This window comes from Nicotiana tomentosiformis, chromosome 7 (genome assembly GCF_000390325.3).
Source record: "Nicotiana tomentosiformis chromosome 7, ASM39032v3, whole genome shotgun sequence".
NCBI classification, from domain to species: Eukaryota; Viridiplantae; Streptophyta; class Magnoliopsida; order Solanales; family Solanaceae; genus Nicotiana; species Nicotiana tomentosiformis.
The window spans coordinates 57,299,858-57,324,552 of NC_090818.1; the positions used below are offsets into that span (position 1 = coordinate 57,299,858).

The 24,695-nt window shown below is 37.4% G+C and overlaps 1 protein-coding gene across 1 annotated transcript; it reads left to right on the plus strand.

Moving 5' to 3' along the window:
- The first annotated feature begins 19,909 nt into the window (after positions 1 to 19,909).
- On the plus strand, positions 19,910 to 20,537 carry LOC117277480 (uncharacterized). Its single transcript, XM_033656909.2, has 2 exons — positions 19,910 to 20,047; positions 20,125 to 20,537. Exons 1-2 carry the CDS (start codon positions 19,925 to 19,927, stop codon positions 20,473 to 20,475), a joined length of 474 nt encoding a protein of 157 aa, XP_033512800.2. The 5' UTR covers positions 19,910 to 19,924; the 3' UTR covers positions 20,476 to 20,537.
- The last annotated feature ends 4,158 nt before the right edge of the window (positions 20,538 to 24,695 follow it).

Below are 24,695 nucleotides of genomic sequence, written 5' to 3' on the forward strand. Positions count from 1 at the left end.
GTGACTAACCTTTCTAAGCACTTTAACATATCACAAACTTAACTTTAAGCTCATTTTTCTTCAACACAACTTCAATTTCACAAACAATATTACCCCCAGAAATATTTCTTCTTTCTTTAAGCAATATTTTAATTCATACCTACTAGCAAGGACAAGATATTCTTATTTTCTTTTGCTACATATTTTTTTTTCTTTTCAACAATACTTTTTTTTTTCTACCATTCCTGCTAGTGGTGTATTCCTTACAATACAAGTGCACATTTCTTTCTTTTACAAGTTTCCAAGTTCCCTCCTTACTTCTTTTAGCGCTCATTTTATAATTAAAGTGATTTAAAAGGTAACAGGATCAAAATAATGATAATTAAGAATAAAGGGGTAGAGGCTTGTAATGTGGTTGCCAATAAAAGTTTACAGGCATAAAAGGATTGACTAGGGATAATTTTTATTTGTGGTAAGCATTAAGCTCAAACAAATCAAAAAAGCCTAAAATCATTTTTCAAATCGAGCTAAACCTAAAATTTTGCTTCAACTCACATGTCGGGCAAGTTCTAGACTCTAATGCAATGACACGGAATATACAATTTCTCATCACACATGGCACATGATTCACTAAGGATGGTTCCATTCCGATTCTCAAACAATTATAAGTATTCACGGAGCCACAAAATATTAAGAATTAAGCACAAAGTGAACACGAGCCAAGAAAATGAGACATAGGCATCAATAGACATGCTATCTAACTCAATAAGGGATCATAAGCAATCTCAAACTATAGGGAAGGTAATACACATGCTAGATCCTAAATATATTACTATCAAACAAGTAAAAGGCGCCTAGAAATCTCATCTTCCTTCTTCTTTCCCCTAAATCCTATTCTACTCTAAAAATAAAAAATTATGACCCGGTTCAAACTACATCCCATGGAAAAGAACCGAGGCACAAGAAAAACCACGGAGGATTATTACTACCTACAAAAATAAAGAAAATATTTTTGGATTTTTTTATTTTTTAATTTTTTATGTGCTTTTGGTTAGACTTTAAACCCTCAAGAAAACTGTCTAATAGATCCATCGTCGGGAAAAGTCCAATCTTTTCTTTTTTTTCTAAAAAAAAATATTATTCAATTAAACTAACACAACTCAAATAACATAGAAAGTCACTCATACAATCTTCTCACCACACACTTAAAATTGTGCATTGTCTCCAATGCACACCCATAAATACAAGAGGGTAAAAGAAACTCTCTGGTAGGCCAAAGGCCGAAGCATTAGCAGATCATGGGGTACTCCGACTTCTCCCATACTTGGTTCTTTGTGCGGGCACCCCACACTTAGTTCTAACCATCTCACTTGCTTTTGCTTTCTTCCAATGGCTTTGCTTCCCATGCTCCTAGAGAAATCAAAAACATCCCTACAAGAATAATACAATAATAAAATATAAAGAATAAAAAATAAAAATAAAAAAAGAAGTAAAGCTGGGTTGCCTCCCAACAAGCGCTTGATTTAACGTCGCGGCATGACACGATTCACTTTTTGCCCCCACCTCGAGCTTATGAATTGAACCCCAAGTTTTGCTTCTAGTTTATGATTATGCTCCCGGGGTGGTGGAATGAATCTAACTGGCCCAAGAAAATAATGTAGTATTCTGCACTTCTTGACCTTTAGATGAGGTGTGTCATCCCGACTTTCTGGCAAGAAGAATTCCAGAATGTAGGCACTTTGTTCCTCATTACTTGACTCCTCAATTGGCTCAGATAACTCTATTTCTATATCATCATCCAAACACAATGTGGAAAAATACTTGGAGTATGGATCAATGCGCTCAACTATATGAACATTGGGATTGTCAATATCCTAAACACCAATGACACTAGAGTCAACTAAATATGTATTCCCAATGTCCTTGGTTGACTCTAGTATCTCTTCTACAACATCGGCATCCTCAAATTCTAGTTTGATTGATTGTTGGTGTTCTACTATGGACCCCTCAGACAAGCTCGAACAATTCCTAAGTTATAAATATTAAGATTCTTATATCTAATTAACTAACAAATTAAAGTAGTAGATTAACAACTAGAGATACTAGGGCTTTGGAGATAAGATTAAGGAGGTCTAGAGTTATGATTTCCCCAATTGTCGGAATCCTTCCCGCTATGTCATCTATAATTTTGCCTAAGTATTCTTTACCGATCGTGAGTACTTTGGGTATCGTAGCTCTCTCTCGAGCAACTACCATAATTTACTAGATGTATTCTCTCGAACTTCGCTAGTTGGCACTAATTCACCACTCACTACGATCGCACCAAGGTTTCGTTATCTCTAATCTTGCCTTTAAACCCTCCGTATTGATCTCACATACGTTAGGAGTGATATTGTTCAACAATTACCTAAATGTGTACTCTCTCTCGAGCAATATACACACTAAATAGGCACAATTAATTGAGAGCTTTTCAATCAATAACAACAGAAATATAGTTGAACAAGTAGAGAAAGATCAACGCCAAATTTATATAAAAACGTAATAAAAATCCATCTTTCAAAAGGTTCCATCAAAACTCTAGACAACAAATTATCTATTCATAATAGTATGCAAAACTACAATACTAGAATTCATAACCAACAATGAAAATAGGAAGAAGGAAGTGAAAAACTCGTAGAAGAATTCTATGCCTTGCTCCTAGTATGTTCTTGCCTCCTTAGGTCGAAATCCCCTCTCAAAATATCTCTTTCCTTCTTAGACATGTTTAAGGAGTATTTATAAGTTAGGGTTGAAGTCCTAGAGTCCAAATCTGGGACAGAGTCTTTTAATTCATGCACTTTTGATTACCGGGCTATAGACCTCGCGAGGTCAGGCTTATAGCACGGTCAGCCTGGCTACAGAGCTGGCTACGCCTGGCCTGTAGCGCGATCAAGCTAGCTATAGAGCTGGCTTTACTTGGTCTGTAGCATGGTAAGGCAGGATATAGAATTGGCTTTACTTGGTCTGTAGCACGGTTTGGCTACTTGATGCTTTTGTGCTCTTTTCTTGTATTTTTGTCCTCTTTTTGTACAACTTTCATTCGTCTGTGTCTTTCGATGCTCCTACATATAAAACAACACAATTTAGCTCAAACGTCGCACAATTAACCACTAACCTAACAACATGTAAGGCGAGTAATGTACTAAAAATATAGTATTTTGGCCACACGTCAGTACCCCACTCTTAAACGTTGCTCGTCCTCGAGTCAACCACCAATTCACACTAACCTTAAGCACTTTATTTTCTTTTAGCACGTCCGAAGCACAACATACCTATGGCTATGGTTGATAGAAACAATTAAACTTTAGCATATGCCTTTAACATACACTTCCCTTTACTATATGCCAAACTTCAAAAATTTATTCAACAACAAGACAACATGCTTATAACAATCCTAGCCTCACAAACCAACTTAATATCACAATGCATTCATAGCTTGAACACTTAACATCATAGAGACATCTAATAACGTCGCCTATCCCTTGCGAAATCATGTGCTCTCGTAACAAGAACAAGAGAGTAAGTTGAATCCACACATTCAAATCAAATGCTCAAATATATTTTAAGGACTTAGATAAATCAAAGAAATTCCTCACTCTCACAAAAAAGGCACATGCATGCACAAAGTACCATAGGCTTGCCCATTATGTAAACATCTACTAATGTAGGCTTGTTCAATCTACAATCAATTAGGACTTTTTTATGGTTGTAATGTGGGCTAAGGAACGGATAGGATAAATTTAGGAATAGTGACTAACCTTTCTAAGCACTTTAACATATCACAAACTTAACTTTAAGCTCATTTTTCTTCAACACAACTTCAATTTCACAAACAATATTACCCCCAGAAATATTTCTTCTTTCTTTAAGCAATATTTTAATTCATACCTACTAGCAAGGACAAGATATTCTTATTTTCTTTTGCTACATATTTTTTTTTCTTTTCAACAATACTTTTTTTTTTCTACCATTCCTGCTAGTGGTGTATTCCTTACAATACAAGTGCACATTTCTTTCTTTTACAAGTTTTCAAGTTCCCTCCTTACTTCTTTTAGCGCTCATTTTATAATTAAAGTAATTTAAAAGGTAACATGATCAAAATAATGATAATTAAGAATAAAGGGGTAGAGGCTTGTAATGTGGTTGCCAATAAAAGTTTACAGGCATAAAAGGGTTGACTAGGGATAATTTTTATTTGTGGTAAGCATTAAGCTCAAACAAATCAAAAAAGCCTAAAATCATTTTTCAAATCGAGCTAAACCTAAAATTTTGCTTCAACTCACATGTCGGGCAAGTTCTAGACTCTAATGCAATGACACGGAATATACAATTTCTCACCACACATGGCACATGATTCACTAAGGATGGTTCCATTCCGATTCTCAAACAATTACAAGTATTCACGGAGCCACAAAATATTAAGCATTAAGCACAAAGTGAACACGAGCCAAGAAAATGAGACATAGGCATCAATAGACATGCTATCTAACTCAATAAGGGATCATAAGCAATCTCAAACTATAGGGAAGGTAATACACATGCTAGATCCTAAATATATTACTATCAAACAAGTAAAAGGCGCCTAGAAATCTCATCTTCCTTCTTCTTTCCCCTAAATCCTATTCTACTCTAAAAATAAAAAATTATGACCCGGTTCAAACTACATCACATGAAAAAGAATCGAGACACAAAGAAAAACCACGGAGAATTATTACTACCTACAAAAATAAAGAAAATATTTTTGGATTTTTTTATTTTTTAATTTTTTATGTGCTTTTGGTTAGACTTTAAACCCTCAAGAAAACTGTCTAATAGATCCATCGTCGGGAAAAGTCCAATCTTTTCTTTTTTTTCTAAAAAAAAATATTATTCAATTAAACTAACACAACTCAAATAACATAGAAAGTCACTCAGACAATCTTCTCACCACATACTTAAAATTGTGCATTGTCCCCAATGCACACCCATAAATACAAGAGGGTAAAAGAAACTCCCTGGTAGGCCAAAGGCCGAAGCATTAGCAGATCATGGGGTACTCCGACTTCTCCCATACTTGGTTCTTTGTGCGGGCACCCCACACTTAGTTCTAACCATCTCACTTGCTTTTGCTTTCTTCCAATGGCTTTGCTTCCCATGCTCCTAGAGAAATCAAAATCATCCCTACAAGAATAATACAATAATAAAATATAAAGAATAAAAAATAAAAATAAAAAAAGAAGTAAAGCTGGGTTGCCTCCCAACAAGCGCTTGATTTAACGTCGCGGCATGACGCGATTCACTTTTTGCCTCCACCTCGAGCTTATGAATTGAACCCCAAGTTTTGCTTCTAGTTTATGATTATGCTCCCGGGGTGGTGGAACGAATCTAACTGGCCTAAGAAAACAATGTAGTATTCTGCACTTCTTGACCTTTAGATGAGGTGTGTCATCCCGACTTTCTGGCAAGAAGAATTCCAGAATGTAGGCTCTTTGTTCCTCATTACTTGACTCCTCAATTGGCTCAGATAACTCTATTTCTATATCATCATCCAAACACAATGTGGAAAAATACTTGGAGTATGGACCAATGCGCTCAACTATATGAACATTGGGATTGTCAGCATCCTAAACACCAATGACACTAGAGTCAACTAAATATGTATTCCCAATGTCCTTGGTTGACTCTAGTATCTCTTCTACAACATCGGCATCCTCAAATTCTAGTTTGATTGATTGTTGGTGTTCTACTATGGACCCCTCAGACAAGCTCGAACAATTTCTAAGTTATAAATATTAAGATTCTTATATCTAATTAACTAACAAATTAAAGTAGTAGATTAACAACTAGAGATACTAGGGCTTTGGAGATAAGATTAAGGAGGTCTAGAGTTATGATTTTTTCAATTATCAGAATCCTTCCCGCTATATTATCTATAATTTTGCCTAAGTATTCTCTACCGATCGTGAGTACTTTGGGTGTCGTAGCTCTCTATCGAGCAACTACCACAATTTACTATATGTATTTTCTCGAACTACACTAGTTGGCACTAATTCACCACTCACTACGATCGCACCAAGGTTTCATTATCTCTAATCTCGCCTTTAAACCCTTTGTATTGATCTCTCACATACGTTAGGAGTGATATTATTCAACAACTACCTAAATGTGTACTCTCTCCCGAGCAATATACACACTAAATAGGTACAGTTAATTGAGAGCTTTTCAATCAACAACAACACAAATATAGTTAAACAAGTAGAGAAAGATCAACGCCAAATTTATATAAAAACGTAATAAAAATTCATCCTTCAAAAGGTTCCATCAAAACTCTAGATAACAAATTAGCTATTCATAATAGTATGCAAAACTACAATACTAAAATTCATAACCAACAATGAAAATAGGAAGAATGAAGTGAAAAACTCGTAGAAGAATTCTCCGCCTTGCTCCTAGTGTGTTCTTGCCTCCTTAGGTCGAAATCCCCTCTCAAAACGTCTCTTTCCTTCTTAGACATATTTAGGGAGTATTTATAGGCTAGGGTTGAAGTCCTAGAGTCCAAATCAGGGTCAGATTCTTTTAATTCACGCACTTTTGATTATCGGGCTATTGACCTCGCGAGGCCAGGCTTATAGCGCGGTCAGCCTGGCTACAGAGCTGGCTACGCCTGGCCTGTAGCGTGGTCAAGCTGGCTATAGAGCTAGCTTTACTTGGTTTGTAGCATGGTAAGGCAGGTTATAGAGCTTGCTTTACTTGGTCTGTAGCACGGTTTGGGTACTTGATGCTTTTGTGCTCTTTTCTTGCATTTTTGTCCCCCTTTTTGTGCAACTTTTATTCGTCTTTGTCTTTCGATACTCCTACACATAAAACAACATAATTTAGCGCAAATATCGCATAATTAACCACTAACCTAACAACATGTAAGGCGAGTAATGTACTAAAAATATAGAATCTTGGCCACACATCATTCATATATAAAGGATGTCTAATGTAACAATCGATCAATAAAAATATTTTTTTTTTAAAAAATCATAGACCTACAACGCAAATTGAATCATCTCTTAATGCTAAATTGTATAATGGACAGTGGTTTATTACTTAATTATAATTTTCTATGAGCTATGATGAAGTATAAACTTGACATGTTCAATAATTGATATGTTCCTATAAATGGAGTAATATCATAATATAATATTCTATACCATAGTAATTAGTGATAGATTCGGAAATCGCGCTTTTATTCTAAAGTTCAAGTAAAAGATAGAGCATTTGGAGAAGATTGTCTTTGTTTACGAAACCTAGGTTAGTTGGTCAGTAACTGAGCATTATCAATAAAATAAAAAGATATTTGGATATACTTATAAGGTGGTCATCAAATGAGTTTACATACACTTACTTTTATATATATATATATATATATACATACACACATATTTGATAACCACTAAAAATGCTTATAAACCTAAATCAAGTCATTTATAAGTATTTGATTTTATACACACACAACTCTTTGAACTACAAGAACAAATGGGAGAACCAGGCCAACCCGAGAATGTGATTGCAGCTGAAAAGGAGATGAAACCGCAGTTAGAAAAATGGGTGAACATTGAAAAAAGCATAGTGAAACAGAAATCTCGAGTTCAATGGCTAAAGCAGGGGAATACTAATTCTGCCTAATGTTTTGCAAGCTTGAAGCAAAGAAATGACCCAAAAAAATAAAGATCCTCCTTAGTAGTAATGGGGAAGTTCTACAAACAAAGGAGGACATTGAAGGAGAGGTAATCGGCTTCTATAAGAAATTATTAGACACAACTGTAGAAATACTACCAGCAATCAATCCAACTATCATGAGGGATGGTCCGGTATTGACTAGAGATCAACAACTGCAACTAATTGCCCCTATAATAAATGAGGAAATATATCAAGGTTTGAAAGATATTAGTGATCATAAAGCACCTGGATGTGATGGGTTTAATGCCCTGTTCTTTAAAAAAGCTTGGCTTGTCATAGGAACTGAAGTTACTGATGCAGTCCAAGAATTCTTCTCCAAAACAACTTTGTACCAAGCTATAAATTGCACTGTTGTCACCCATATCCCAAAAGCGGCTAATCCTTCAAAGATCTCAAGGTACAGACCAATCTCTTGTTGCACATTGCTATACAAAATCATCTCAAAGGTGCTTACTAAGAGGCTGCAAAAAGTTATGGACTGGATAATGGATAAAAATCAGTTTGCATTTGTTCCTGGTAGATTGATTAATGACAACATTATCTTGAGCCATGAATTGGTCAAATGATATGGTAGGAAGGGAGTATCACCAAGATGCATGCTAAAAATAGACATAAAGAAAGCTTATGACTCACTGGAATGAGATTACATGGAGCAGATTTTAGTATGCCAACAATTTTCAGCTAAATTTATAGAATGGATCATGAGATGTATCAAGACTGTGTCATATTCCATAATAATCAATGGACATCCAACTGCTCCTTTCCCAGCTAAGAAAATATTGAGGCAATGAGACCCCCTCTCACCTTTCTTATTTGTTCTGGTAATGGAATACTTTACAAGGATATTGAAGCAGCTGAGGAAGAACCCCGACTTCAACTATCACCCAAAATGCTCTAAGATAAACATTGTACAATTAAGCTTGGCTAGTGATCCTCTTTTGTTTTGTAGAGGAGACACAATCTCAGTATAGATGTTATATGCTCATTTTCAGGAGTTTTTTCGAGCATCTGGTCTGGTGGCTAATACAGAAAAAAGTTCTATATATTTTGGAGGTATAAGTAGTGAAACTCAGCAACAGATACTACACTTGCTAAGCTTCTCACAAGGCTCACTTCCTATAAAATACTTACGGGTACCCCTTAGCACTAAACGAGTATCAATAGCACAATGCAAACCTCTGATTGATGCTAGGGAGGATCCAGTCATGGACTACAAGGTTCCTATCGTATGCTGGGAGAGTCCAATTGATCAAGAGTGTTATGTTCTCCATCCAAGTCTACTGGTCTCAGATCTTTGCCCTACCAAAGAAGATCATCCAGCTGATTGAATCTGTATGCAGAAGATTTTTGTGGACATGAGGTGTAGAGCTATCAAAAAAGGCATTGATTGCTTGGGATAAATTATGCTTTCCTAGATCAGCAGGAGGTCCTAACATTCTTGATGTGATCACATGGAACAAGGCAGCTGTATGTAAACTCTTGTAAAACTTATGTAAGAAGAAAGACAAGATGTGGGTGCAATGGGTTCATATCTACTATGAAAAACAAGGCACAGTATGGGGAGCTCAACCAAAGAAAGCCTCTTGGATAGTACAAAAGATACTGAAGGCAGGAAAATACTTTGAGGCACTCGGCTGGACTGAGGAAAAGGTACAAAGAATTGAGAAGCTTTTCATTAAAGACATATACTCGAAGTTAAGGGGTGACTTTCAGAAGATCAACTGGAGAAGGTTAGTATGCAACAATGCTGCCCCTCAAAAGTGGATTTTCAGTCTGTATCTGACAGCTTAGGGCAAACTGCTTACAAAGGAGAGGCTAACAAAGTGGGGATGCTTAGAAGATATGAGTTGCTTTTTATGCGATGCTACAGTAGAGAACACTGATAATTTGTTCTTAAATTGTACCTTTTTTGCGCAAGTATGGAGAGCACTGTTACAATGGCAAGGCATACAAAGATTACCTAAGAGCTGGCAACATGAGATAGAATAGGCAATCACAAACTATAGGGGAAAGAATGCAGCAGCTGAAGTCTACAGAATGAGCTTAGCAGGATCCATATATCACATATGGCAGGAGAGAAACTTGAGAATCTTTCAAGCTAAGAGTAGAAATGCAGCAGTGTTGATCAGAGCTATTGTTCAATAAATACACTGTAGAGAAGAACGGAAGCAGAAGCTAGCGAGATATTTGCAAGAGTTAGATTACTACCCGTGTGTTTAAGTGATGTATTCTAGCATTAGATCTATATCCCGGTAGTTAAAGTAGGATAGTGAAGTCGATACACCTGAAGTTGTATGTCCAGTGTATATTTGCTATATATTTCTTCTGTTTTGTAAATATTATTTGGTAAATAAAATCTTTACTTACCAAAAAAAGTCACGACCCAAAATTTACTAAAGGTCGTGATGGCGCCTAACACCGCTGTCAGGCAAGCCAACGGTGATTAATCAACTTAATTACTTATTTTAGTATTTTAAAATCATAATTTTCCTTAATTAAAAAGTATGAAATTGAATTTACAGGGTAAATGATAATATTTACACAACTACAATAACGAATAACCAGTAGGATCCCCCCTCCCCAAATCCGGTGTCACAAGTACATGAGCACAGAACGAATATAATCTTTACCATTTCTCAAATAACTCGCCAACAACTCAAAGTGTTAAGTATCGGCCTATTATACATATATTTATTGCTAAACCAAATTCAGTTATAACTTCAATTAACTAAGCCAGCAGAACGAGTTCAAATAATTTAATTATTACATGATATAGTCCTAAGTCTACCCGGACATAAACATGCTTTAGCTACGCACGAATTCCCGTCACCTCGTGCGTATGTAGCACCCACAACTAGTTGAACATAACAATAAATATCACCTAGGGGTAGTTTCCCTCTCATAAGGTTAGACAGGAGACTTACCTCGCTCCGAAGTTCCATAACCGGCTCCAAAGCCTCTCAAACACCTCAAACCGATGCCTGTCACTCCAAAACTAGTCAAACAAATGTGCAAATCCATAAATATATACTCTATTACCCATAATTAATCAATTTATAACAATTCCCAACTCCGCTTGAAAAGTCAATAAAGTCACCCCTCGGGCCCACGTGCCCGGATTTCAAAAATCTTCAAAGATAATCATTACCCATAACATTACGAACTCAAGTATATAATTTATTCCAATTTTCATGTCCAATTTCGTGGTCAAAATCCAAAATTCTAGGTTGTCTACCAAAATTTCACAATTTCTACTAATTTTATGTTAAAATCCATATATAAACCATGTATTTAACTTGTAATAGGTGAGAATCACTTACCTTGTGTTGCTTGATGAAAATTCCCTCAAAATGGCTCCCCAAATTCGGCCAACCCAAGTGAAAAATGAAAGAAGAAGGGCCAAATCCCGTTCTTAAAACAACTCTACCCAGCGACATTTTCTCATATGCGGTACACTTGGCCGCATATGCACTCTCACAGATGCGATGCTCCCCTTCGCTTCTGCAGCTTCCCTCGCTTCTGCGGATAAAAGGTCTGCTTTTGCGGACTCATTTCTGCGGCAACACTGCCATTTCTGCGAAGCAGCCCTCCCTCTCACTTTTCGCTTCTGCGATTGACCCGTCGCAGGTGTGACTCCGCTTCTGCGACCACTGCCTCAGTCACGCCTGGCTGCTTCTGCGAGCTCGCACCTGTGAATAAAATTCCGCTGGTGCAATTGCACTAGAAGGCAGAGTTCCAGCAAATGCTTCAAGTCCAAATTAGATCTGTTAACCATTCGGAATCCACCCGAGGCCCTCGGGACCCTGACCAAATATACCAACGCGTCTCAACACACATTACAAACTTAGTCGAGGCCTCAAATCACGCCAAACAACATCGAAACTACGAATCGACGATCGAAATCTTTCTTTAAAATTTCAAGCTTTCAAACTTCGACGAACGCGTCCGAACTATACCAAAGCATTCCGGAATGACGCCAAACTTTGCGCACAAGACATAAATCACAATACGAACTTATTTCAAGGCTCGGAATCCCAAACAGACATCGACAACATCAAATTCCACCTCAAACCAAACTTAGGAAATTCTTAAACCTTCAAAATGCCAACCTTCCATAATAGGCACTGAAATGCTCTCGGGTGATCCGATACTCAACCCGAACATACGGCCGAGTCCGAAATAATCGTACGAACCTATTGGAACCTTCAAATCCCGATTCCGATGTCGTTTACTCAAAAGTCAAACCTTAGTCAATTCCTCCAACTTAAAGCTTCCGAAATTAGAATTTTCTTTCCAAATTAACTCCAAACTTCCCAACATTTAATTCTGACCACACGTACAAGTCATAATACCTGAAGTGAAGCTACGCAAGGCGTCAAACCGCCGAACGACGCGCTAGGGACATTCTCCCCCGCTTAAACATACGTTCGTTCTCGAACGTGATAAGAACTGCTCTGGAGTTTACCAAAATCACTGTTCAACACCTTGTGTACCTACTCGTGCCACCACTACCCAGTTGAGCATGTTAGCTCGAGCCAGACTAAAGATCCCCCTTATAACCTTAGCTAACAAGCTTTAGAACCAAATTTCAACTTTCGAATTTCTCTACAAAACCTGATTCTAACATACGAACACCGTATCAAACAGTACACACTGTACCAAAACATGATCGTACACCTTTGCTGATTTCACACCATGCACCGCATAATTCATATGCCCATAATACATCATCCGACCACAACTGCTGAAATTTCACGAGTCTGATGCCCGCAATACGTCTCATAACACGTGTGAGCCCTGTTCAATTCTCGCAATACTGCCACGACGAAAGAGACGTGTAGAAACTCATAACCACCTACCGAATCAATAAATCATGGAGCCTCTCCTCCTGACAAGGACCATTACCTCGTTCTGAACTGAATTACGATATTTTATCTTTAATGTACCTTATATACATCTGATTGCACTAATTTCAGGTCCAATAATCTCTTCTTACCCAGCACAAACTGCTCAGGCAATGAGTTACCTCAATCACTGACCAAGATCTTATGCAGCACCATCAAAGCGCCAATAAGCCACCACTCAAATATAACTCATAGGGGAATTACCCAGCATGCGTAACGAATAAAACGGCCAAATAGATGATATGGACCTACCTCAGGGATGAAAAACAAGGTACACAAAATAAATGTAAGGAACTATGCTCAACATCTCACTGTTGCGACGTGCAACCCGATCCAATATGACACTGTTGCGGCGTGCAACCCGATCCACACAAAATGCCTGTGGCGGCATGCCACCATATCCAAACAATATACCCGTGGCGGCGTGCCACCCGATACAAACAATATACCCGTGGCGGCGTGCCACCCGATCCGCACATAACAATCAAGAAGAAAACACACACATCAAGCCGTAATGCTTATACTTACGAAATGCCCGAATATAGATCACAAGCATGCCAAGTGCATAATACAGATCTTGGGGAGACGGATAGCGCCATACGCTACGAAAGCCAAGCACAACTAAGGTGCAATAAATGTCTTGTATCTCGACAGTCATCCTGCTCATATAACACCACAAGCTACATAGGACCTTGACATATGTGCGAATAATCAAGCCGTTTCACAACCCACATGGCACAATAGAGATTTACATGAAATAGCTAACAATGGGAATAACATCCAATGCCCGATGACTCCTCCGTAAGTAATGCTATGACGAATGAACACATACGACCTGGCGTGAGCACACATTCACATTGGACCCACCAACGGACCTCAAATCGATTATGATCATACCATACTGGGCCAATAACCTTCCAAGGATCCACAATGGCCCCATTCATGACACACACGAGCAACCATCCACTCCGGACCAACTCCCACAATTCACAACCAAGGGAATAGAGCACCCTCCAAGCCTAAACTATCACATTAATGATAGTACCAAAAATCTCCATACTTGGTTTCAATCTTTAACAATCGAGTGACTAACATTGTCACCCTTATAAAAATCTCCCCGTGGGGTACGCTCCTACGACCTTTCGCACCAGGTAGCAAAGTTTGTACCTCCATACCACCAATCGTTCTAATTCTGTAAAGCAAATCAAGAATCCACAAATCAATACACAAGCCTCTTACACAAGACACCATTCTCAGGTGACACTAAAAAAAATGCCAGCTTACTCTGAACACCTGAATTCTCATTTGCTCATCCGAGCTCATAACATTATTGTCAACACCGAACCGCAACCTTGATCCTCAACTTTAAAATTCTCATGCCGCTCACTGCACCTATCATGCCGCTACGCGAGAATACAAGAATTCATCATAACCCCTGAATTACCAGTATAATAAACACTTTATTGGCTAGAAACCTTTCACTCATCTTATTTCAGAAGAGCCAATACAATGCGTAACTGAATTCCCAAACCGCAGAAAAATACAAACCTCAAGTCGCGATCTAAACCGCCATGACTCCTCCGGAATCCATTTACACCGCAAGGCTATTTGAATCAAATACCACCCAGATCAATCAAGTTGTGGTGGTTGTCAAGCCCGCGCGTACAACCCCAAACCACATGTATACCTTTACGCGCTAAAGGAACTGATCGTTGCCATAATCATGCTTATTCAACCATTACTAACCGACCTAACTTTTTCCAATTTACTCTCGACCCACCTTAGAAATAATAATAGCTCCATTCAAAAACGTAACAAACCAAAACCGCACTCATCCCGAGTGACCCACATCACGAGATCACATCGTCTCAATACTCATAAGCTACCTTATACTCTCCTTATGCGCACAATAGCATCTCCAACTGGCACACCCGTTCTGCAAGACCTTCCGCGAATCTGAATCTATTTCTTCCTTTACTCCGATATTGTACCGCATACCCGATGGTAACATAGAACATTCCAAGTTCTGTTCGTAATCTACTGCAAAAACTTGGTCTTTAACCACACAACGGACCCGAAATTCTTAAGCACTGCACTTTAATTCTTGAACCCACTAGGATCGTTATTGAGAGTCACCCACTCTGACCTAGTCCCGAATATAAATAAACTACAACGCTCTGCTAGCGCATCAACACCCTCTCAAAGAAGCAACCGGCTAGATTCTTTTCCTTGTACATTACACCCACAAGAAGCATAAACTCTGAGTCTTCCCAAAACCTGCACCTGAATCGATGAGGCGAAGTATAGCACACATTCATCAAGTTCCTTGCTCGAATTACTCCTGATGTTTTTTTTTCTTTGTCATAAATAATCCACCAATACATCGATAACTAGAAATCGCACAAGCAGACAACCACGCGATCTAATCGTAGACAGTGGGCTCCCCCACTTAGCTTTAAGCTACCATCACATAATGTAGAGCTCACAATGATTCCTCCTTCTCAATTACTATGATCTCGCACCGTTTATCCGCCAAATTTCTCGAAGTCTTTTATAAAGCTTTTCATGAAACATTCCGAATTATCGGCCACAATCGCATACTCGACCTTCTGTTGGGTAGTAAGTAGAACCCTTCGTAAAAACCTCATCAAAATCACACAATTGCTAAATTGTTCATAGGAGATAACCCACATGTGGTATACCATGCCGACATCTTCCAACGATGTTGCACCGGGTACAACTACCACGAGTTCAGTAAACCCTCCTGAGCCCATGCTCGTCCACCAGCTGTACAAGTCTGTTCCTTCCCTATTGACATCAATTGAAAGTTCAACAATACCTTCCAAACTCAAAGTCATGTTGCATCCGAAATGATAATTAAATATTCACACCCCTCTTCACTTCAAGCAAACTCCTTTCTGTCATATTCAATCTTTCTCCATACAGTAACCACATTACTAAAAACGGCCAATTTTCGACCGACATATTCCGACCGAAAAAAGTAGTCGCAAATTTCCGACGGAATTGGTCGGAAATTGCATAAAAATATATTTTTCAATTTTTAATAATAATTACGATTAAAATTCCGTCTTTATCCGTCGTAAATTTTGGCAGAAAATACCGTGTAACTGTTAGCAACCAATTCGGTCGGAAACAATTAAAAAAACAAAACAAAAAAAAATTGCGACCGATTCGGTTGAAATTTTTTATTAAAATGAGGTTTGACTATTTGACCTATTTTCCGACCGAATCGGTCGGAATATAATTTTAACCCCTCCCCCTCCCTATTTTCTTTTAAAACCCCCCTGACCCCTTTCTTTTTTCTTTCCCTGTTTTCTTCCTTCTCTCTTCTCTCTCTCACACTCAAACCTCCCCTCTCCCTCCCCCACCCAATCTGTCGCTGCCATCACCAGTGCCATTCACCAGTAGGGGTGGGCATAATACCGATCGAACCGAAAAAATCGACCGAACCGTAAATTTCGGTTTATTCGATTTCGGTTTTTCAGGTTATTCGGTTGGTTTGCAGTTTCTGTTTTCAATAATTTCGATGTTCGGTTCGGTGTTCCATTTTACAACTTCGATTTTCGGTTAAATCGAAAAATCGAAAATTTTCTAATATGCGTCCTATTCTCTTGGCTGCTCTTAAGTTGGCAAGCCCAACTTTTCCACGACAAAGTAGTCAAAAAAGAGAGTGAAAACAACGAAGGAGTAAAATGCAATGCTTCTTACCTTCGCTATTTTATACTCATGAAGCAGCATCCTTGAATATGGAATTTTGTTCCCATAATATATGAAGTTATTTATAAAATTTGAGTGGTAGGCTTCAAATATGCACTGGTGATGATTTGCCAGAGTCATCTTACTTCCGATAATTAAGCATCTAAAGTAATTTTGCACAAGAGCAAAACAATATTTGCTATTACACAATCTGGACATAATTAAGCATTTAAAGTAATTTTGCACAAGAGCACAACAATATTTTCTTTTTATTAATGACCAACAATGTAAAACTCTTTATAAGTATTGCGTTTTCGAGTTATAGTTGCACTAAAACATGAAATTAGACATATTTGTTAGTAAAAAAATCCAATTTAAAAGATCAATACGACAAGACCAAACCGATCGAATTGAACCAAAAATCGACCGAACCGAATTAGCAAAAACCGAAAAAACTGAACTAATTTTGATTCGGTTATTGGTGCACCAAATAGAAACCGAAAATCGAACAAACCGAACCGAACTTCATGAAAACCGAACCGAACAGGCCGATGCCCGCCCCTATTCACTGGCGACGCCGCCCCGCTGCAGCTCCGTCGATGACCCTCCACTGCCAGGTAAGTTTCCCTCACCCTCCTTTGTTATTTTTTTAAAATACACTGATTTTGTTTAATTTTTCCTAGTTTGGTTTGTAAAAATTGATTGGTGTTAGTTAAAGTAAATCTATGACTATTGTTAGTAGCTAAATTAAAGTTATATGTTGGTAATTTAGAGTTATATGTTAAAGTTCTATGTTGGTAATTTAGGGTTATATGTTAAACTTATATGTTGGTAATTTAGAGTTATATGTTGCTAAATTAAATTTATATGTTAAAGTTATATGTTGGTAAATTACATACTAATTTGAAGATAACATTACCAAGTTGGGGATAATTTTACTAAATAATTTTGCTAACTAATTTGTACAGTTGTTACATATATAGCAACTCATCACATTTGATTATATTGGGGAGGGTATTAATTTTAAGAGGAGAAAGTATGAAGAATCTATTAAAACTCTTAGTGCTAGTTGACTACTTTTGACAATATGTCTTACTCCTAACTTTTTTAATATCTTTTGACTTTCATGGAATTAAGTTTAATTGAAATCTATTATCATTTTCATCCATTAAATTATTAAATTATTGTGTAGATTAGTCCATTATTTTTTGCATAATTATTATTATAGATCCCAAATATTTGAATTCATTTTACTTTATATTAAACAATTATGCTCTTTAATTAAATGCGTCAATTTTTATATTCTATTTGAATTCTTTAATTTTTATATGTTGAAATAGTTTAAATAATTATTAATTACGACTATTTTTTTTGTTTGAGAAATCATTAGTTAATTTGGACTATATGAACATTTAAGAAGATATCAAATTTAATTATTATATTTAAAAACTTATATTATTTAGAATATGGATTAATGTGAGATTTCGAGTGTTAAAAAATATTAATTTAAAAAATAAAATATATCAATTCAAGTGTTTTGACACAATGATATGTCTATATCTAAAACGAACCTTTGAAAGAGTATAACTTTGTAACCAGCTTAAATTAATCAAATTATTTTAAATATCTCATTTCTAGATTTCTATTTATGTAGATGGAATTTGTGCATCGTAGATGGATATATAATAGGAATCATCCTAATCGTGCGGTGTTGAGGGATGAATTTATTGAAGGGGTTGCTGAATTTATTGCTAAGACTCAAACACTTGATGATTTTCTTATTGGAGGAAGGATTAGGTGTCCTTGTATGAAATGTAAGTGTGTTAAGTTATTAAAATTAGATGAAGTTAAAGTTCATCTATACAAGAAAAGGGTTTGTAGAAAATTATTACATATGGACTGTTCACGGGGAGAATCATACTAGTTTAGATGATGTTAACTTTCATAATTTTTTTGGTGGTGAGGGTAGCCCCATTGCGGAGCGTAATGTTGAAAAATCTCGATACAATGAAATAATGAGGGGTGCTTTTGGGATGTTTCCTAGGGTTCAATCCGAACCAAATGATGGGGCTAAGCGTTTCTATGAACAGTTAGAGGAAGCTAGTCGTCCATTGTATGAAGGCTCAGTGCATTCCAAGTTGTCTGTTGCGGTTAGATTGCTAAGTATTAAATTAGATAGTTCTATTTTCCAAGCGGGCATGGATTCTATTATTGGGCTTATAAATGAACTTAATTCGAGTAACATTGACTTACCAAAAGATTTCTACACTGCTAAGAAATTGGTTTCTAAGTTGGGTCTTTCATCAGAGAGAATTGATTATTGTGAGAAAGGTTGCATGTTATTCTATAAGGATGACGCATCTCTAGAGAACTGTAAATTTTGTAATCAACCTCGTTTTAAGGAAGTCACAAATGCCAATACAAAAAAGAAAGTTTCAGTTAAAGCAATGCATTACTTACCTCTTATACCTAGGTTAAAGTGGTTGTATGCATCAATGAGCTCTGCTCCTCATATGAGATGGCACTACGAACACGGAAGGCCACCCGATATTCTCTACCACCCGTCAGATAGAGAAGCGTGGAAGTATTTCGATAGGGTGTTCCCCGAGTTTGCTAGTGAACCAAGAAATATTAGGTTGGGATTATGCACATATGGATTTACTCCATTTGCTGTCTCTGCTGCACCATATTCATGTTGGCCAGTGTTGCTCCATCATCTTCCAGTCCATCATCATCATCCATTCCCAGCATATCTAGGTTGGATATTGGAGGCTCTCGCCCAACTACATCTAGTGCTGCTTCTGCACCATCTAGTAGACGCAGGCAGAATCTTGGAGGGAATGTACAATTTGATAGTTATAATCGATTGATAATCGTCCCCTACGAAAATGGGTAAGAAGGTTCTTATACTATCTTTTAAGTTTTGAATGTACTTTTAGATATGTTAACATTAACGAATATTTGTTTATAATTAAAACTTTTGAAACTTTAAGATGTTTATTAATTATATATATATTAACTTTAATGCAGATTTTTGCCATCCTTTCAGTCTACATATTTGGTTGTGGATTCTATGAAGCCATTTTATCATGAGTCGTGAAATTCTTGGAGACAGATACCGTACAGCATCAGAGAGCAAATATGGAATCAATTTAGGGTAAAAATTGATTACATTTATTTAATAATTATCGTCTTCATCTAATGTTACTTTTTTATATTGCAGACACAGTGTACATGGCATCCTCAGCATCAAAATGTAATAAATAGTATTTTCGAGAAGAAGGTTGCTCAGCGGATTAAAGATACTATGTTCGTTGTTCGGAATGCCGGCAAAATGCTAGACTGGTTAAGAAAAGATGTTTGGAATAAACTTCTTGAGAAATAGAATACCGCAGAATGGAAGGCGGAGAGTGAACAAGCAAAGGCAAACTGTGCCTCCAGTAAAGGTGGCTCATTGCACACATGAGGGTCGATTAGTTTTGTGGCCCATAAACTAAGATTGGTAATTACTTATAAAACTTTTCTTAGTTTTACATATAGAATTTTACATTTGTAATGTATAACTTATACTTTTTGTTATGAAGGAAAAGGAAAAAGGGCGAGATATGAGTCACGCTGAGGTCTTCGAGGAGATGCACAAGAAAAAGAAGAAGGATGGTACAAGAGAACACTGGGTGGAGACGCGTGCCTCGGACACATATGTAAAATACTAACTTCATAATTGTTTATGGTTTATTAATATTAGTTTGTTTACATAATAGTTATGTTTTCATTTCAGGAAGATTATCATAAACGGGTGAAAGAATGGCAACAAACTCAGCCTCCTTCAACTCAACCAACACCTGATGATATGGCTTCATTGTGGACAGAGGCAACAGGTGGAGTAAACAAAGGCAGAGTCTACGAACTTGGAATACATCGATCTACAGGTCATCCAAACCCACTCTTAGCTAATTCTTCTTCTTCTCAAAATCAAGAACAAATGGGAGATATGAGAAAGGAAATTTGTGATTTGAAGCAACAATTGGACTTCCAATTCGGAACATTTGTTAAGATGCAGAAATTTATGAGGAAACATGGGCATGATTTATCTGATGATGAGGATGAACAAACTGAATTTGATGTGTAGTAGTTTAGGTGTGGTATTTTGGTTGATTGGTAAACTTGATTGTTAGAGACAACTTTATGTTTTGTTTTAAAACTTGAATGTGGGCTACTATTTGGATGTTTTAAAACAAATGTTAGGTTTAATGGTTGGCATTTTGTTTTAGGTTGTGTTAATTGTTGGTTTATTATGTTAATAATTTATATTGTTGGTTAATGGTTGATTGGTTGTGTTTAAGTTATGTTAATGGTTGATTGGTTGTGTTTAAGTTGTGTTAATGATTGATTGGTTGCTGGTGTTGTTGTATTGTAATGTTTGACAGGTGGTGTAGCTCAAAATTGGCCAGAATTCTGCCCAGTTTTACAGAAAATTCCGACTGATTTCCGACGGAAACAGTCGGACACCTGCCCAGATTTTGCCAAAAATTCCCAGATTTCCGACCGATTCGGTCGGAAATTTAAAAAATAATAATTAATATTTAAAGGTTTTCGACGGATTCTGTCGGAAGTTAAATAAAATTTATTTTTTAATTAGTAGTTTCCGACTGATTCGGTCGGAAATTATATATTTATATTATTTAATTTTAAATAAATAATTATTTTTATTATATATTATTACGACGGATTCGGTCGGTAAATTCCGACCACTTTGGTAAGAAATTTAAAAATATTTGGTTGTCTGCCCTTTTGAACGTTCCGACTAATTTGGTCGGAAATCGCCGACGAATTCAGTCGGAAATAGTTTTCCGACCAACTGTTTTCTGACCGACCAAATTTGGTCGGAAAGTAATCGGAAATTCATGAACAGTAGTGCCACCATTCCAATTATAATATGTGGACCTAGCCACTTTCCGCCATGCCTCCCAAATAACTCTAATCTTCCTCCAGGTACGTGGCTATCCTACCACGGAACTTATATGCTACTCTGCCACTCCCACTTCAGACAAACTATTTCCTTTAAGAAATTTCTCTATCTCCGCTTTTCATACTTGGCCTGCTAGTAATTCAACCACTGCGAGACACCTCTCGCCATGCCCTTCCTCATACCTCGTTGCCTAAATGTTGCCTCAAATCAGATCCATACATGTAGCATCAGTACTAATGAATTGCTACCAACTCTAAACCTCCTAGAAGATTATATTTCTCGAGCCATCGATATTAGAAATACCAATTCGATTCTAAAACCATTACACTCTGCTATCTCTGACAACCGCTTCTTAGGCGCCACTTTCCCAACATCCTGCCCCGAAGACAAATTGAAGAAGACCATAACATCGACAAACCTTAATATGTTCCAACAAGGATGACGATACCACATCACAAATGAGAATTCCATCACGCTCTAAAATACCAAGTCCCGTCACTTCATTAACCAAGGCCTGAACATCCATAGTCCGATTGCCTTTCCATTGCTGGAATTGAATGTTGAACCTCTAAATCATGCACTGAGAAATCTTCCTTTCAAGTCATTCACTGCCTCGACATATAAAAACCCTACTGTCACACCAACATTGTGCGATAATGACGCATAGACATCATAGCCATCCGTGTACAGTATCGAAACCATAGGGAATACAGATACTGAGTCGAAACAACAGAACATCCTTCCGCAAGGCGACGATAATAGCATGCCCGAACACGCAAGGAAAAATATCCTGCACCACGTTTGCAGTACCACTACAACTCCTCGACGCCCAATTCATAACAAGCGCCCCACATCGTGTAAGATTGAGTAGGAAGTAAATAAAGGCATAAGCCTCAAAGGAATCAAATCGCACGATGAGGAAATCAATAAGGGGAGTGCTCCTAACAATCCTGTAGCCTCTCGAAGATAAGTATAGACGTCTCCGTACCGATCCGCAAGACTCTACTAGACTTGCTCATGACTCGTGAGACCTAAGTGAACCTAACGCTCTCATACCAAGCTGTCACGACCCAAAATACACTGAAGGTCGTGATGGCGCCTAACACCGCCATCAGGCAAGCCAACAGTGATTGATCAACTTAATTACTAATTTTAGTATTTTAAAATTAAAATTTTCCTAAATTAAATAGTATGAAATAGAATTTACAGGGTAAATGATAATATTTACATAACTACAATAACGAACAACCCGTAGGAACCCTCCCAAAATCCTGTGTCACAAGTACATGAGCACAGAATGAATATAATCTTTACCGTTTCTCAAATAACTCGCCCACAACTCAAAGTATTAAGACTCGACCTATTATACATATATTTATTGCTAAACCAAATTCAGTTATAACTTTAATTAATTAAGCCAGCATAACGAGTTCAAATAATTCAATTATTACATGATATAGTCCTAAGTCTACCCGGACATAAACATGCATTAGCTACGTACAGACTCTCGTCACCTCGTGCGTACGTAGCACCCACAACTAGTTGCACATAACAATAAATATCACCTAGGGGTAGTTTCCTTCTCACAAGGTTCGACAGGAGACTTATCTTGCTCCGAAGTTCTATAACCGGCTCCAAAGCCTCTCAAGCACCTCAAACTAATGCCCCGTCTCACCAAAACTAGTCAAACAAATGTGCAAATCCATAAATATATACTCTATTACCCATAATTAATCAATTTATAACAATTCCAAACTCCTCTTGAAAAGTCAATAAACTCACCCCTCGTGCCCGGATTCCGAAAATTTCCGAAGATAATCATTACCCATAACATTACGAACTCAAATATATAATTTATTTCAATTTTCATGTCCAATTTCGTGGTCAAAATCCAAAAATATAAAATTCTAGGTTTTCTACCAAAATTCTATAATTTCTACTAACATTCGTGTTAAAATCCATATATAAACCATGTATTTAACTTGTACTAGGTGGGAATCACTTTCCTTATGTTGCTTGATGAAAATCCCCTCAAAATGGCTCCCCAAATTCGGCCAACCCGAGTGAAAAATGAAAGACGAAGGGCCAAATCCCGTTCTTAAAACAATTCTGCCCAGCGACATTTTCGCATCTGCGGTACACTTGGCCGCATCTGCGCTCTCGCAGATGCGATGCTCCCCTTCACTTCTGCGGCTTCCCTTGCTTCTGCGGACTGCTTCTTCGATAACACTGCCGCTTCTGCGAAGCAGCCCTCCCTCTCACTTTTCGCTTCTGCGATTGACCCGTCGCAGGTGCGACTCCGCTTTTGTGGTCCACCTGTCCGCTTCTGCGACCACTGCCTCAGTCACGCCTGGCCGCTTCTGCGAAGCACATGTCGCCTCTGTTAGCTCTCACGTGCGAGCAAAATTCCGCAGGTTCGATTGCACCAGAAGGCAGAGTTCCAGCAAATGCTTCAAGTCCAAATTTGATCTGTTAACCATCTAGAATCCACCCGAGGCCCTCGGGACCTTGACCAAATATACCAACGCATCCCAACACACATTACTAATATAGTCGAGGCCTTAAATCACGCCAAACAACATCGAAACTACGAATCGACGATCGAAATCCTTCTTTAAACTTTCAAACTTCGACGAACGCGTCCGAACTATACCAAAGCATTTCGGAATGACGCCAAACTTTGCGCACAAGTCATAAATCACAATACGAACCTATTCCAAGGTTCGGAATCTCAAACGGACATCGACAATACCATAGTCCACCTCAGACCAAACTTAGGAAATTCTTAAACCTTCAAAATGCCAACCTTCCATAATAGGCACCGAAATGCTCCCGGGTAATCTGATACTCAACCCGAACTTACGTCCGAGTCCGAAATAATCATACGAACCTATTGGAACCTTCAAAACCCGATTCCGAGGTCGCTTACTCAAAAGTTAAACCTTAGCCAATTCCTTCAACTTAAAGCTTCCGAAATTAGAATTTTCTTTCTAAATCAACTCCGAACTTTTCGAAATTCAATTTCGACCACACGTACAAGTCATAATACCCGAAGTGAAACTATTCAAAGCCTCAAACCGCTGAACAACACGCTAGGGCTCAAAATGACCGGTCTGGTCGTTACAAAAAAAAGTACTTGATATCAAAATTTTTATTATTTTATTCCTAATATCTTTAACCATTATTGCATCCTTCCACAGACAAAATCAATAATTCCTTTTACATTTCTTTTTTGTCGTTCTACCTCTTCATGTAAATTCTTTTAAGTTGTAATATTTTATTTTAATTGAATAGTTAATATTTAAGCAACAAGTAAAAATTTCTATTTTTTATAAAAGTAAAATAAAATATATAAAATAGAAAATCCAATCAAAATAAAA

Excerpts from the sequence above, each read along its gene's own strand:
- LOC117277480 (XM_033656909.2), top strand. The coding sequence starts at position 19,925 with ATGAAGGAAAAGGAAAAAGGGCGAGATATGAGTCACGCTGAGGTCTTC. Across the intron at positions 20,048-20,124 it reads CGCGTGCCTCGGACACATAT|GAAGATTATCATAAACGGGT; the intron begins GTAAAATACTAA and ends TTTTCATTTCAG.